The following is a 14,838-nucleotide window of genomic DNA, read 5'->3' on the forward strand; positions in this document are numbered from 1 at the left end:
GGGCAGGGGTTAGATCTCAAGCTCATCACAAACAACCTCTTGATTATGATGTATTTGTTAGGCACAGCATGGAAGACCAGGGAACTGTTTCTTGCAGCAATTGTTTAGGTCTGGCTCTTCCCTCATACATGAAGCGAAGATGGTCTTCATGGCTGCTTTGTTTTTATCTAAGGAATATTGTTTGCCATGACTGCTTTTTTCTTTTTGGTGTTTCACCACTGGTATGCAAGAGCGGAACCACTGAAGTATTACTCCATTAAGGCCAATGATGTGCATTGCCTCTTGGAATACTATTTTGTTGATTGTTTTTTGATAATGGAATTTATTGGTTTTCTTTAATTTCTGAATAGGTCATGGATTATTTTCATATTGAATGGTTCTGGCTTTCTCACAAAATGGTGTACTGTTGTCAAAATAAGAGACATGTACAGATGGATTTAGCACTCTTATGTTATGTGTCATTGGACATAACATTTCAAAAGTGATTTGCATTAAATAAACACTCTACTGCAAATAACCATTCACACATCCAACAACTTGGGTTGTGATAATTCACAAGCTGTAAGAACTTGGCTCTTTGTTTTAGAGCTGGCTACCATTTTCACTCAGCCCACAGCCTGAGGGAGAGTGCAAATAGTTGACATCACTGTTCAAAGCACTTTCATCTTTATTAACTCCTTCAAACTGTACATGATAGTTGTCCTCTCCCTTGCTCTGGCATCTTATCTAAGTAACATGTCTTTCCTGGCTGTCCTAACCTTTTCCATAAGAACCAGGCATAGGAAAACTTGAGAGGATCTAAAATTACTTATCTCTGCCCAAGTACCATGAGCAGAGATGCTGCTGTTTCTCTTTAAGTTGTTCCAAAGAGCAGCACCTCTGACTCCTGGTGTTCAGAGGCAACATTGTGTGTGGAAGGCAAGTTCACAGTACCCTTCACATGTTATTTGTACTTTAAATTTCTCACTACTTATCAACAATACATGTCTGTACTTAACATTTCTTATTACATATCAACAACACATGTCCCACTTCAAGGATCTGACTGTGGGTGTGAGGACAGACACTTTTGATCGCATGTTACATAATGATCACTGCTTACAAAGATGGACAGACCTGGCTGTCTTGTTTGCACTGTACACGCTTCATTTCACTGCAATGTCTGGATGCAGTTCACTGAGTTTCTTAATGTCCAAGCCTGGCTTTGTAGCATGGTTTAACATTTCATTATCAGTTTACAAAAATCCAGACACTCAGAAGTAGATTGTTTCAGTTCATGAACATTATTTGCAAGTTGTACAAGGCAATGGTATAGGAGAGAAGACAGCTGGGGCTGCAAATCTCTACCAAGAATACTTTCTATTTTCTACAGAACATGAGATTTGATCTTAATCTACTTTCCAAAACTTTAATGACTTGTTTCAACCAAAGAAAGGCAAATTGTACACAAATAAAGATATACATAAATAACCTATAGGTAAAAGTTTCCCAGCTGTTGCCACAGACACTGCATCCTTCAAGTTTGTGTTTAAAGGTAAATGTTGTGTGCATGCACCTCCATGGAGGATGTTAGGCTTCCAGCAAGGCCATGGTGATGCAATACCTTAACTTTCCTTTTTCTCCTTTGCTGCCCAAAGCTTTCCAAGCAAGGTAATACATGGACTGAATTAATGAAGAGGACAATATACAAAAAAATTAACAAAGGAATTTCTGAAGTAATAAGGGCTTTGATTTGATAGCTTTTAAAAGGAAATGTTTAGACAATAATAAAGGCTTCCAAACATTTGAGACATTTTTTTTTACTGATAAAGAAGAATGTTTGAAAACAAGGACTGTTTGATGTCAAGCTAAAATTCTTGGTAGGACGTTGGTAAGATGAACCCAGCAACAATGAGACTTCCTACTTGGTGGTGCTCTGTTCCCTGGAGGCTTCCCTGGCAGCACCACAAGCAGGCCGAGGCTTTGAGTCATCCTTCACTGCTCACCTCAACAGTCTCTCCATCTGAGACATCCTGTGTTGCAAGCTGTTCCCAGACCAACCCAGTCTCATCACTCAAGACCACCTTTTTGGTGCCAAGGTCCAGGCAGTCCATAGCAAGGGACACCTCATTTCATGCTCCTCCAAACCCTTACAAACACTACAACATTCCACACACATGAAGAATTGTTGACGTGTTCTGTACATTCAGGTTGGTAAACAATGAACAACTATCATTAAAAGTGAATATAAAACTTCACTCCACTTATGGAATGATGGTCAAATGATTGCTACAAGAGCATTCACACAACTACTTATAATTAAAGGAACAGACACAACAAGGCATCAGAGAAGCTTTAAGTTCACAAATAGATGCCTTATCATCAGGATGCCAACTACACCTTTTCCTTATAAATGCCTTCCAATGAATGATGCAAAATTCTTCAACAAATCTAAGTCACACATGATGTTTGGCTGTGCTCTGTGAAGTCTCTGACATCCCAGAGCTATGATGTAGCACAGCACTTAAACTTGAATCAGTGCCACCAGTCTTGCACTTTCTGAATATGCAGATTAAAAAAATAGCATCACACTCATGTACTTCTGTAATTATACAATGCTTACAGATACTGAGCTGTCACTACACTTCCTAAAGCTCTCACACCACCACTGTATGCTTACAAAATACACACACACACACACACACACACACACACACACAAAAGAAAAGAAAGAATTAGCTATGTCAAAATCTGTTGGAAATAGTGCTACTGATTGTGGGTGCAACAGAGGGAGGAGATGCATGGTGGATGAGGGAAAAAGAGAAATTCATATATGAAAATAGTGAAAAGAAATGTACCAGAGTGAATGAGAAATACAAGAAGACAATATAGAGGCTGCAAAAAAAATAAGTGACTGAAAAGATTCTGAAACTGTCTCTTTCTGCTTCTTTCTCATCTCAGTGTAGCTTGTAAATGACTAGCATTTACTGTATAATACTGTTAAAGGATACAGACTGAAAAATATTGCTTTACTAATTCAATACCCGACAAACTGATTTCACGCAGACTCATGAAGATCTTTTCTGTATGTATCCCTGCTCACCCCTCACGGTATGGCAGAGACCACTCATGGCAACACACACACACACACACACACACACACACGGGCAGAACTGCCAGCCTATCATTCTAGCTGAGCTGCAAGGAAACAACTCTCAGGCTGATGCCCCATACCTGTTCCTTGCTTCTTAATGAACAAAGGCTACATTAAGAAGAGGGACAAACCCAAATGGTCTTCACCTGCCCAGGATTTAAAGCCTGGTTCCTTTGGCTGTGGGCCAAGCATGCAGTCTATTACTTGCAACTCTTCATTGCTCAAAACTTTTGAGCAATTGCAAAACTGAGACAAACTGAATTGGACTGCTATCACCATAACAGAAATGTTGACATATTTGAATGGTAAGTGGTGGATGGCCTTGTGGTGGTGGGAAAAAGTCTGCCAGCACAATCTCTGGCTGAGTCAGGAAAAAAACTGCTGCTGCTGCTGCTGCTGCTGCTGCTGCTGCTGCTACTGCATTCCTTGCAGGACAGAAAAGTTAACAAAAGGAATGGAGTGAAGGGACAAGGATCCTCTCCTATGCTCTCAGCCTGACACATTAATAAGCAGAAATCTTCATGTACAACTGTGTCAAGTTAAAAATTACTTGGAATTACAAGAGTTCATATACTACAAAATTTTGGGTTGTTCTAGAAATGCATTCAGTTTGAGTATTAGAACTAATTGCGTAGAATCAATAGAAAAATGTACTAAACCTGTATTTATCTATTATGATGATTTTGGATTGGCAATATGAGATATCAGATAAAATGATGAGAGATAATACCACTCTGAGGTAGAGCTGGGCCTGCCACCACAAACACACCTTCATTATAACACAAATAAGACCACCACCAATTTCTTGGCCAATTACTTGTTGATCTTACAAAAATATAGACACTTGTAGACATCATAATAAAAATCTAAGTTATTTACCACATCAGATTACTTTATAAGTGTGTGTGTGTGTGTGTGTGTGCACATGCATATACAATCACAAGGCACAATGCACACGTTTTTAATCTTTGTCCTAACATTTATTCTTATTTGCCTATATAATCATCCATTACTGTGGGGAAAAAGTTATACCATAAACAATTCAGATTTGATGAGTACTTGTTCACAGGAAGGATAAATAAAATCAATGGTTTCAAGATACTAAATGCCAAATAAAAAAAAAAAAAAAAAAAAAAAAAAAAACTTTCTTCAAACCAAAAACCATCTCTCTCTTTCACACACACACACACACTACACTAGTACTACACGTTGTTCAAGGGCAGCACCATCCCACAGTCACCAATCACAGCCTCTCGCTTGTCCCAGGCATAGCGCAGCACTCCAAGGCCAGACAGCACCTTGCCAAACCCACAGGGGTCCCTGGCACCATTCATGTGATACAGGTACACCAAAAAGCTGGACATGGTCGGGTACTCTGGGTCACCATTGCGAGGTCTATAGTTGGAACACATGCCACTCACCAGCCCTGGGTAGATGTTGCGGCGGGTGTAGTTGTCATCTTCTGCTGATGCCATGTAGCGATCAGCTGTGTCCTTCACCTCGTGGCTCACCTGTGGGAGCAGTTGAACTCTAGTACACTCTGGAATTTCCTGCCTGCTTCTGTATTCCCTCCTTCCTATGACTTGAACTCTTTCAAGAGGAAGGTTTCAAGACACTTATCCTCCAATTTTGGATGATACTTTTAACCTTTCTTTTGGGAGCAGCACCTCTTTACTTTGCTCTTTTTGTTGCCCTTGACCAAAGCTCCTCTTACGTTAAAAAAGTGACAAAGGCTGATGAGGCCAACACAGCACTGCCTCTCTCAAATCTATTGCAGGACTGAGCACAAGCACTGCAATCCATACTAAAGTAAGTGCTTTTAGCAATTTTATAAGACCTACAACTTATACATACTAAGAAGCCAGTTTATGAAGAATATATCTCAAGACTAATAACTTTCTTTGCTCTTTAGTGAGTTTTCTCCCTAATCAGCAAATGAGACCATTACTCAGAGCCAATGTGACCATCAGCAAATGAGACCATTACTCAAAGCCAATGTGACCATATTTGCACATCTTCACATAACAAAATTAGTGACAACAGCTGGTGACAAAGAGCATAACCTCATTACAACACAACCTGAGGCATCATATCAAAATATATCCTCCGGCAATCCAAGCCTGCAGGTTGTGGTAAACCAGGGACTTTGGTGTAGTCAATCTAAAAGGCACAGCCTGAATACTTACAGGATGCTGCCAGGCACTCTAATGACCATCAGCATCAGACTTTTAATTTTTGCTGCAGGGAAAAGGTGTGTCCAACCCTCTTCACTCATCATTGTTGGCTACCTCATCAATTCCAGGCCACTCCAGCAAAGCTATCTATCCATCCATCCATCCTCTGATCTGCCCTTCCTTCTTTTACCATTCCTGTAGTTGGCACCACTTGACATGATTGTAATGAGTCGCATGTTGCAAACCTGCATACACATTTTGTCACTGTATCCACCAGGGAAAAGCCACACAGGAAAAATCACTACTATCTGCAGCACCAGAGTTCTTGCCTGATGCTTCGATTGAAAGCAAGTCAGTTCTTATTTTATTTGCTTGGAGAAAAGTGTACTTTCTTTTCAGGTGCCTCTGCTCTTACATGCTCCACAGCTGTGAATTACACAAGCATATATTTCCATTAGTAAATTTCCCTGAGAGAAAAAAAAAAAAAAAGTTTGGCTAATACAGTGAGAGTGATCGGGTGCTACAAACTGAGGCCGAGTGCTAGTGAAGTATGTTGGAAAACTAGAAAAAAACCCATTCACAACACATGGTCTAGTCTCTAAGTTTAAGGCTTCCACAGAATGTAAGATACCTTGCCACAAATACTGACGCCCTGGAGAAGCATGGGATTTTGTTCCTTTGGCAGTCTTGCTGTAATGGTGGGATTTTTCTCCACTAGGTTCCATATTGCTTATCTTGGGACATCATACCCACCATGTTTGTGGTTAGATAACTAATGCTCTATGGAAGCCTTAAACTTAAACAGCATATTATATCTGGATTAATTCCAGTTTGCAAACACAATTCCTTAGCACTGTGCCTTAATTTGTAGCACTCAATCACTCTCATTTTATTAACCTCACTTGTGCATTTTCCAGACATCAGGGAAACCTGCAAATGAAAATGTGCTTGTGTAACTCACAGCTGTGGAGCATTAAGAGCAGAGGCACCTGATGAAAAAGTACATGTCTCCAAGCAAATATAATAAAAACTGACTGTTGCTGTCAATCAAAACATCAGGCAAGAACTCTGGTGCTGCAGATAGTAGTAATTTTTCCTGTGGATATAGTGACAAAACAATGGGTATGCAGGTAACACTCAACTCACTGCAATCACATTGTGGCACCAACTGTACACTGGCTAATGCAATGTCTAACTCATTACTAACAAATGTTCTTGTCTACTTGTTCACCATACTATAAACATGCTGTAAATGCCACTCACCTGCATCATCCTGCCTCTCCACACACACACACACACTTAAATCACCCTACTCTTACAACATGCCCACACATATACCTGTACTATCTTTCCCTTCCAATACACACACACACACACACACACACTTGTGTCACCCTGCCTCTCCATTACAAGACCAAACCCATACCTCCATAACCCTGGCAGCAGTTTCTTCCACTGTGACAGATGAGGAGTGCAGCTTGAGGCCCTTGTAGGTGTAGCCGTGACTGTTGGTACAAGTGTCCAAAAAGGCAGTTGTCTTTGCCCCATTTGGTCTGAACAAGATGATGATCATGCGACCCTCAAAGTGGCCATCCACGTGAATGTCAAAGAACACACTCTTCTTCTCTGATGAGATGCCCAAGCTGTCTCCCTGTGGATGCAGATATGTGGCATGAGGAAGTGAATGCACAGTATTCTTGCGTAGCTTACAACTGATGGCTGTATCTGTGTCACCACATTTTTCACCAAGCTATGTTCATAATGTCCTGCTTCCAAATCTAAAATTAACATCTTTTTCATACTGTGAACACTCTCCTTCAGTCCACTGCATGTGGAAGAAATACAGAGGTAATATTCCTTTACATGACTGTGGCGTGTGTAGCCAGGCCATGTTCCTACCACCACAGGGAAAGCTTACAACACTGTCTATACTAGGCAAAGGGGAAAATAACAACCTTCACTCACCGATATCAGGAGTGCATTGGATGGTGGCTCATCAGTGGAATAGTTGTGGACAAGAAGCTTGTCAGAACAGACGGTGACTGGTGCAAACATCTCCTCACCCTCTGTGTTGTGCTTCAGAGCATAGATGTCCTTGGTGACAAGCAACTTTTGTTTTAGAACCTATGGGATAAGAAGCACTGCATAACTCATATACGCAGTAAAACAAAAGTCAATACTTTTGACAGCTTACCATCTCTCCTATGAATCCTCCTCTCTTCCTCCCACACCTCATAATGATCTGTCTTTTAAAGTTAATTTGTCACATTTATCTTTAAAGCTGTGAATGTTCTTTGCACACACAACTTCATCAGTTAATGCATTCCATCGGCTCATTGCTTTGTCCAGAAAATTAGATTTCCTCACATCTTTCTTGACTTTTTTTTTTTACAATATTCTAATGTCTTCTCATAAGTGTTGATTGTTGTGGTACCACAAAATCTATGATATCAATCTTTTTTTCTTTTTTTTTCTTTTTTAATACATTTGAACATCATGCCACCTTGTTTTTGTCTCTCTAGTGCTAGGAGCTTCAGTTCTGTTTAGTGTGTGTGTGTGTGTGTGTGTGTGTGTGTGTGTGTGTGTGTGTGTGTGTGTGTGTGTGTGTGTGTGTGCGTGTGTGTATTTACCTAGTTGTGGTTTACGGGAGGGGAGTAATCTAATAGTATCCCGTCTCTATATCTATCCAATCTGGTTTTAAAAGCACGGATAGTTACGGCATTGACAACATCTTCACTGAGTTCATTCCATTTGTTCACACTTCTGTGAGGAAAAACTATACTTCTTGATGTCTCTTCTACAGTTACTTTCTTCAGCTTCTTACTGTGTCCTTTTGTACTCTGTGTGTCTAAATTTATAAAACATTCTTTGTCCACATTTACCATTTACCATTTATCATTCTATAGATGTTTATTAAATCTCTCTCTCTCTCTCTCTCTCTCTCTCTCTCTCTCTCTCTCCTATTTTCAAGGGTAGGAATTTCCAACATTTTTAATCTCTCTTCATAGGTCAACTTACTCAACTCCAAAACCATCTTAGTGACTGCTCTTTGTACTCTTTCTAATTTCATAATATTCCTCTTTGTATGAGGAGACCACATCACTGTCGCATATTCCAATCTTGGTCTTATCATGGAAATCAACAACTTTTTTATCATTCCTTCATCAAAATATGAGAATGCCATTCTTACTCTTTTCAACAAATTCATCATCTCTCCAGTAATTTTATCAATGTGTCTGTCCAGAGTCAAATTTTCAGCAACTATTACTCCCAAATCCACTTCCTCTTTTGACTTCTTTAACTTCACACCATCCATCTCATAATGATATTATATTCTTTTCTTACTCTTACCAAAATCCATCACTTTACATTTACTTGAACTGAATTTCATTTGCCAAGATTTGCTCCATCTATTTATTTTATTTAAATCATCCAGTACAATACAGTCATTTACATTTTCTACCGTTCTCATCAGCTTAGCATCATATGCAAATAAGTTCATATAACTATCTATTTCTTCATTTATGTCATTCACATATATTACAAACATTATCGGTCCCAACACTGACCCCTGTGGGACACCATTAGTTACTTTCAGCCAAGATGAATTTTGGTCTCGTATTACAGTTCTCATCTCTCTATCATCCAGATAGATAATCCTCCATCCACTCCAGCAGTCTTCCTCCATTTTTTCCATAATTTTTTATCTTCCATAGCAATCTTCGGTGTGGTACTCTGTCAAACGCTTTCTTTAAGTCTAAAAAGACACCATCCAACCATCTCTCTCCTGCACAACATCGACTACCCTTCAATAAAAGAACAATAAGTTCATGGAGCATGATCTTCCCCTTCTAAATCCAAATTGACAATTTACCAAAGCTTTATTTCTTTCCAAATGTTCCATCCATATTTCCTTTATTGTTCTTTCACTTAGTTTTTCTACAACACTAGACAAGGACACTGGTCTATAATTTAGTGGGTTTTCCTTGTTTCCTCCTTTGAATATTGGTGTAATATTTGCTCTTTTCCAATCTTTTGGTACTCTTCCCTGTGATAGTGATGTCACCACTAGACTGAATTTTATCAGCCAGTTGTTCTCTACATTCCTTCAATATCCAGTCTGATACTCCATCTGGACCAGTTGCTTTATTTACATCAAGTTCTTCCATCATCTTAAGTATTTCCTCATAATTGACTGGGACTGTACTACGTATATTCCTCACCAACTTATTCCTTCCAGCATCAAACTCCCCTTCCACAGTAAATACTGATCTGAAACTATTGTTCCTAACCTCTGCCATGTCCGGTGCATCCACATAGATTTTTCCTTCAACTTTCAATCTTGATACACCTTCCTTCTTCATCTTCCAATTAATATGTCTAAAAAATAGTTTGGGTTCATTTATACACTTATCAATTATATCTCTTTCATAGTTTCTTCTCTCCATTCTTATTATCTCAATGTACTTGTTTCTAACATCAATATATTCCTCTCATCTGCTCTCAGTTTTCCTCTTCCATCTATTCCAAGCATTTGACTTACAATTTCTAGCCTCTTTGCATTTTGTATTGAACCATTCTTTACCCTTTTCTACATCTCGCTCCTCCTCTAGGTACAAATTTCTCCACAGCAGAATCACATATCCTTATAAATTCATCCCATTTTTTCCAAACACCTTCTGCATCTTCAAAGTCTATCCAGTCCACAGCAACAAAGTACTTTCTTAATTTTTCAAAGTCAGCTTTACTACATTTAAATCTTTTCATCTTATAATTTTCATCAATGGTTAAATTTTCATTTTTCAAATTAAATTCCATCAATACATGATCACTTTTACCTAGAGGGCTGTCATAGTGTATAGTTTCAATAATTTCTGTCCTTGGTAAACACTAAATCAAGTCTTGATGGTTTATCTCTTACTCTAAATCTGGTATCACAATCAACCAAATGAGTCATTAAGTTTTCCACCGTCCAGTTTAATAGTCTATTACTTCATGAGTTCTCACTTCCAGTAGTTGCCAATGTCTCCTAATTTATCTCCTTACAATCAAAATCACTAACAATAACTATATCACTACTTTCCATAACTATCTTTTCAAGACCTTTTAACACATATACCAACATCTCTTCATACTCTTCTTTTCGCCAAACATGGGTCACAGGTGGCACATACACTCCTATATAATTCATTATCCTTCCATTTTCACTTCTAATCATCACTTGTAGAATTTCAGACTTGTCTTCACTTTTTATTACCTTCTCCACTTTAACACATTTTTTTTAGTCAGAATGATCACTCCACCTCCTCCCTTGTCACTTCTATTTTTCATCCATAAATCATATTTATCATCACCAATGTCAGGAGTTCCCCATTCATTTTTCCATTTTGTCTCATAATACAACAACATCCGGTGCAGTTCTGCTTAACAACTCATTTAATTCCATTTTAGTTGACATTAATCCATTAACATTAGTATAACATACTTACTGTCTGATGTACCATTTCTTTACTCTCATATCTCTTACTCTCCAGAAAACTTATCTGTTCGTTGTTCGTTTTTTTTGTTTAGCCTCATTTACTTGCTCTTTTTGCTTCAACCTTTCAGTCTCATCCATATCCCTGTTTATCCATACATTCTTATATTCTTCATCTCTGGACAACCTCCAAAACCCATTAATTACTTCTGCTTGTACCAGTGTTGCAAACCTTGCTTGTTCTTATGGGTCTCATTTTTTCTTCTTCACATTTCTCAATTCTATGGAACTCTTCCACTTGGTTTACTACCTGACTGTCTTCACCATCACTTTCTTCAGTAACTTATTGAACAGGTTCTTTTTCTTCTCCTCTCTTTGAATTCTGCTTACTATTTTCTCTTCCTTTAAACCAAATATAATTACTTGCTTATATTTTTTTAGTGTCTCTCACTAACATTTTCTCTTCTTTAATAACATTTACCACTTTTTGTCTGAGGTTTTGTTTCTCATTTTCTTGTTTTATTATTTTCTTTAGTGATTCTTCAAATTTACATTAATTTAACTACTTATTTTGCCTCATTTCCACATTCTTTACACTTGCCTTCATTTCCTTATTTCCTTTCTAACCAGTTTCTACTTTTTCCTTATTTGTTTCTTTAAACAGTTATTTTCCACCTTTAACTTCTCATTTTTATCTTTCATTTCTATCAACTTTGCTGTGATAATCACCAATTCCATACCTGTCTCCTTCTGGTGTGCCTCCAATGTCTTTATTCTCTTCAATAACTTGTCCATCATTTCTTTCATACACAAAATTTTCCTACACTGCAGTCTATAATTTAGTTCTCTTTCTTCACCAGTAAAACCTTCAAAGGACCTCCTTTCTTTCGGGGTGCTGCCCTCCACCATGTTTGTCCAAAGTGTAAACAAACCAAACTTTCCTAGAGACAGAATAACTATACTCACATACTGTTTCTCCCCTCCCTGTTTACCACCTAGATACTCCTGTGTCTTCATAACATATCTGTTATGTGTGTGTGTGTGTGTGTGTGTGTTATACACTCATGGTCATTTGCTGGTCACCCAGCCAGCCATCCCCTTATAAAAAGTGCTCAAAACTTGTAACTACTGATCTTTGGGCAGGACTGATCACTCACACGCCACACACCAGGACAGTGAGGTCACTACCCCTCAGCTTACATCCCGTATCTAGTTGCTGCTGATGGATCAGGCTACACGTTAAGAGGCTTACCCATCTGTCTTGCAGTGCGTAGGGGTCAAACTCAGCCCTTCTCAGTTGTGAGCTGAGTGTGCACTATATGATGCCTGTGTATGTGTGTGCAAGAATTTACTTGATCACTGTAAACAACACATCCCTACAATGGCTTCCAGTCTTCAACAGTGATGGTACAAATAGCCGCAGGAGCAGCCACACCACAGCAAAGGCAATGAGAAGCTTTTAGAACATTGGTCTTGGTAAATTTTGTTACAACACTTGTCAAGAAAGGTGATCCAGAGAGAGAGAGAGAGAGAGAGAGAGAGAGAGAGAGAGAGAGAGAGAGAGAGAGAGAGAGAGAGAGAGAGAGAGAGAGAGAGAGAGAGAGAGAGAGAGAGAGAGAGAGAGAGAGAGAGAGAGAGAGAGAGAGAGAGAGAGAGAGAGAGAGAGAGAGAGAGAGAGAGAGAGAGATTTAATAATCAAAATAGACAAGATATGATACGAAAAGCACCTTTCACTTTTACTTTCATATTGTAAGTGTGGGCAAATCTCTACTCATCGTCTTTGAGAATAAAACCCCAGCAAATTTTCAAAGTGTGGAGAGAAAAATGGCCAAGGTGGTATATTTAGGAAAGTATGAAGAAAGGTCCATTTTATCTATACAGCAGGTTGGCAATCCTATGCAGGATGTCTCAGACAAAGCACCACACACTCATACACACCCAAAGTCCTGCTGGCCCCAGGTAGGAAGGGACAGTCTTATGGACCAGCCTGCTAGTATACCACAGGAGACAAGGCAGAGCAAAGCTGGCCCAACAGCATATACAGGCCACTTCATAATGAGACTATTCCCTACCCTGCACCAACCACAATCCTGAGACCAATCCAATCTAGAATGAATTAAACATGTGAACTATCTTTTAACTGAAGATATCATTGATATGTAAGCCTGCAACTTTCCATTAGCTAAAAATGCCTATTGCTTTTGATGAAGAACTTAATTTCTATTTTTTTTATTAACCTTCCTTTAAGTGCTTTAATGAACAAAACAAAATACTTAATGGAAGGTAATAATAAAATATAAGAAATCAAATTTTTCACTAAATGTAATAGACTTCTATAACTGCCAGGAAGCTCAGGCTTATATACCAATCATATTTCTAAATTAAAAGGTACTATGATTAACGTGTTAAATTAATTTTCATCAAGACTGACAGGAATAAAACAGTACATGATGATGAATCACCTATGCCAAGACACAAACCAGCATGCACACACCAGCAAGCAACACTCACGTTGAGGGTGATGGGTTCCTCATCAACGGGTGATGAGGGCCGGCTGTTCTGGTGCTCCAGCCACACCTTAGCTGCTGCCTGCACCTCCTCTGACCTGGCCAGTGCCCGGGTCATGCGGCAGGCTGAAGACGCCTCCACCACGTGAGCCTCTGCTTCCTCCACATCCAGCACCTGTGGGTGAGGACATTTGGAAGTTACACAGCTTCTGTCAAGACAGGGAAGAGAGAGACTTCTCTCTGTCAAACCTGCACCTCATAACCAACCTGCCAAATTCAATACAGTGGCCTCACCATTCACAGTCAACTGAGGACAGATGAATCAGTAAATGAATACTCGAAAAATGATGCAGTAAGACCTATTACAAGATGATTAAGTGGAAATAGGAAAGGAAAGATGCACATATTTTGTCTTCAATAGGCTGCTTTCCCACAATACACCAACCATTATGACAATAAGATATAAAGAACATAAGGGAACAAGCATCATGAATGCCATCCTGAAGGTGGCAGTTTTAGGCTCCCTGCCTGGCCATGTCAACCAACAAGTGGTGACAGACAACTCAAACCTGTCAACCAGTTGAGAAAGAGAGAGAGAGAGAGAGAGAGTTGGGAGGACTGGGTATGAGGGGCAAGAGGTGAGTGGTGCCTTTAGTTCTCAAAAACTAATATTAGGCTTCAAAGTTTCTCAAATCCTCCCTCTATGTCATCTGGTGAGTCCCCTCCAAGGTCTGAATAAAGTTCCTGTCAGCGTCTCACAACCACAATGCTTATGGCATGATGGTGGAACCCCTGGCTGGGGTGTCAAGAGGAAAGAGTCAGTCAAAAGTGTGACTCACCACAAACTAAGGGAATGTAGCTTTGAAGTATAAAAAAAACTGCAGTATACATACTCATCAACATGATATCAACATCAACATGGTATTAAGCACCTGCCAATCCTTTCTGTCACTCACCTGGCTCTGTACCTTCTTCACTTTGGTCTCCAGCTGCCGGACTTCCTCCATCATGCGGTCGATGGACACGTTCAGCTTGTCTCGCTGAGTCTCCAGGTCACTCTTGAGCTTGCTCAATGCCAGCACAGTGCGCTCTGATGACTCCACCTGTGCTTGCTTGAGATGCACTATTGCCTCACCAGCAGGAAGTCTCTCAGGGCACTTCTCATAATGAGTGCAGGAGCGGCACTGGAAGGCCTTGCACTTGGAGCACCACCACAGCACTGGATAGTGGTGGCGGACACAGGTCTCCCCAAGCACACCAGCCTCACTCACTTCCTCTACCTCTGCCTCAGCTGTGAAGGACAAGAGAACTAAGCAATGTCTGTGGGTGGCCTTGAGTAAATATAAGAAAAGTCTGCAAAATTCTAAATAAGAGAGGAAGAACAAGAAAAAGCCATGTGGTGGACATCACAGGAATATAAAAGTGAATGGGAGGTATGAACCAGTACCGCAATACTTTGCATGAGTGAAAGGCCAGCCTGAGCCTGGCTATGGACTCACTCACAAAGTGGGACGCGCTGGGAGAGATGCCAACACAAAGTGATCTCAT

General features: G+C 39.7%; 1 protein-coding gene across 1 annotated transcript in view; it reads right to left on the bottom strand.

Annotated features, from left to right (window-relative positions):
• Window positions 1–642: 642 nt before the first annotated feature.
• LOC135108172 (uncharacterized) overlaps window positions 643–14,838 on the bottom strand; it is a 28,298-nt gene continuing 14,102 nt past the window's right edge. The window contains exons 4-8 of the mRNA XM_064018938.1: window positions 14,247–14,581; window positions 13,295–13,465; window positions 7,273–7,431; window positions 6,734–6,958; window positions 643–4,644 (exon numbers count right to left, since the gene is read on the bottom strand). Coding sequence (XP_063875008.1) covers window positions 4,336–4,644; window positions 6,734–6,958; window positions 7,273–7,431; window positions 13,295–13,465; window positions 14,247–14,581 — 1,199 coding nt within the window. The 3' untranslated portion in view covers window positions 643–4,335. The remainder of the gene's footprint in view (window positions 4,645–6,733; window positions 6,959–7,272; window positions 7,432–13,294; window positions 13,466–14,246; window positions 14,582–14,838) is intronic.

This window comes from Scylla paramamosain, chromosome 16 (genome assembly GCF_035594125.1).
Source record: "Scylla paramamosain isolate STU-SP2022 chromosome 16, ASM3559412v1, whole genome shotgun sequence".
NCBI lineage: Eukaryota > Metazoa > Arthropoda > Malacostraca > Decapoda > Portunidae > Scylla > Scylla paramamosain.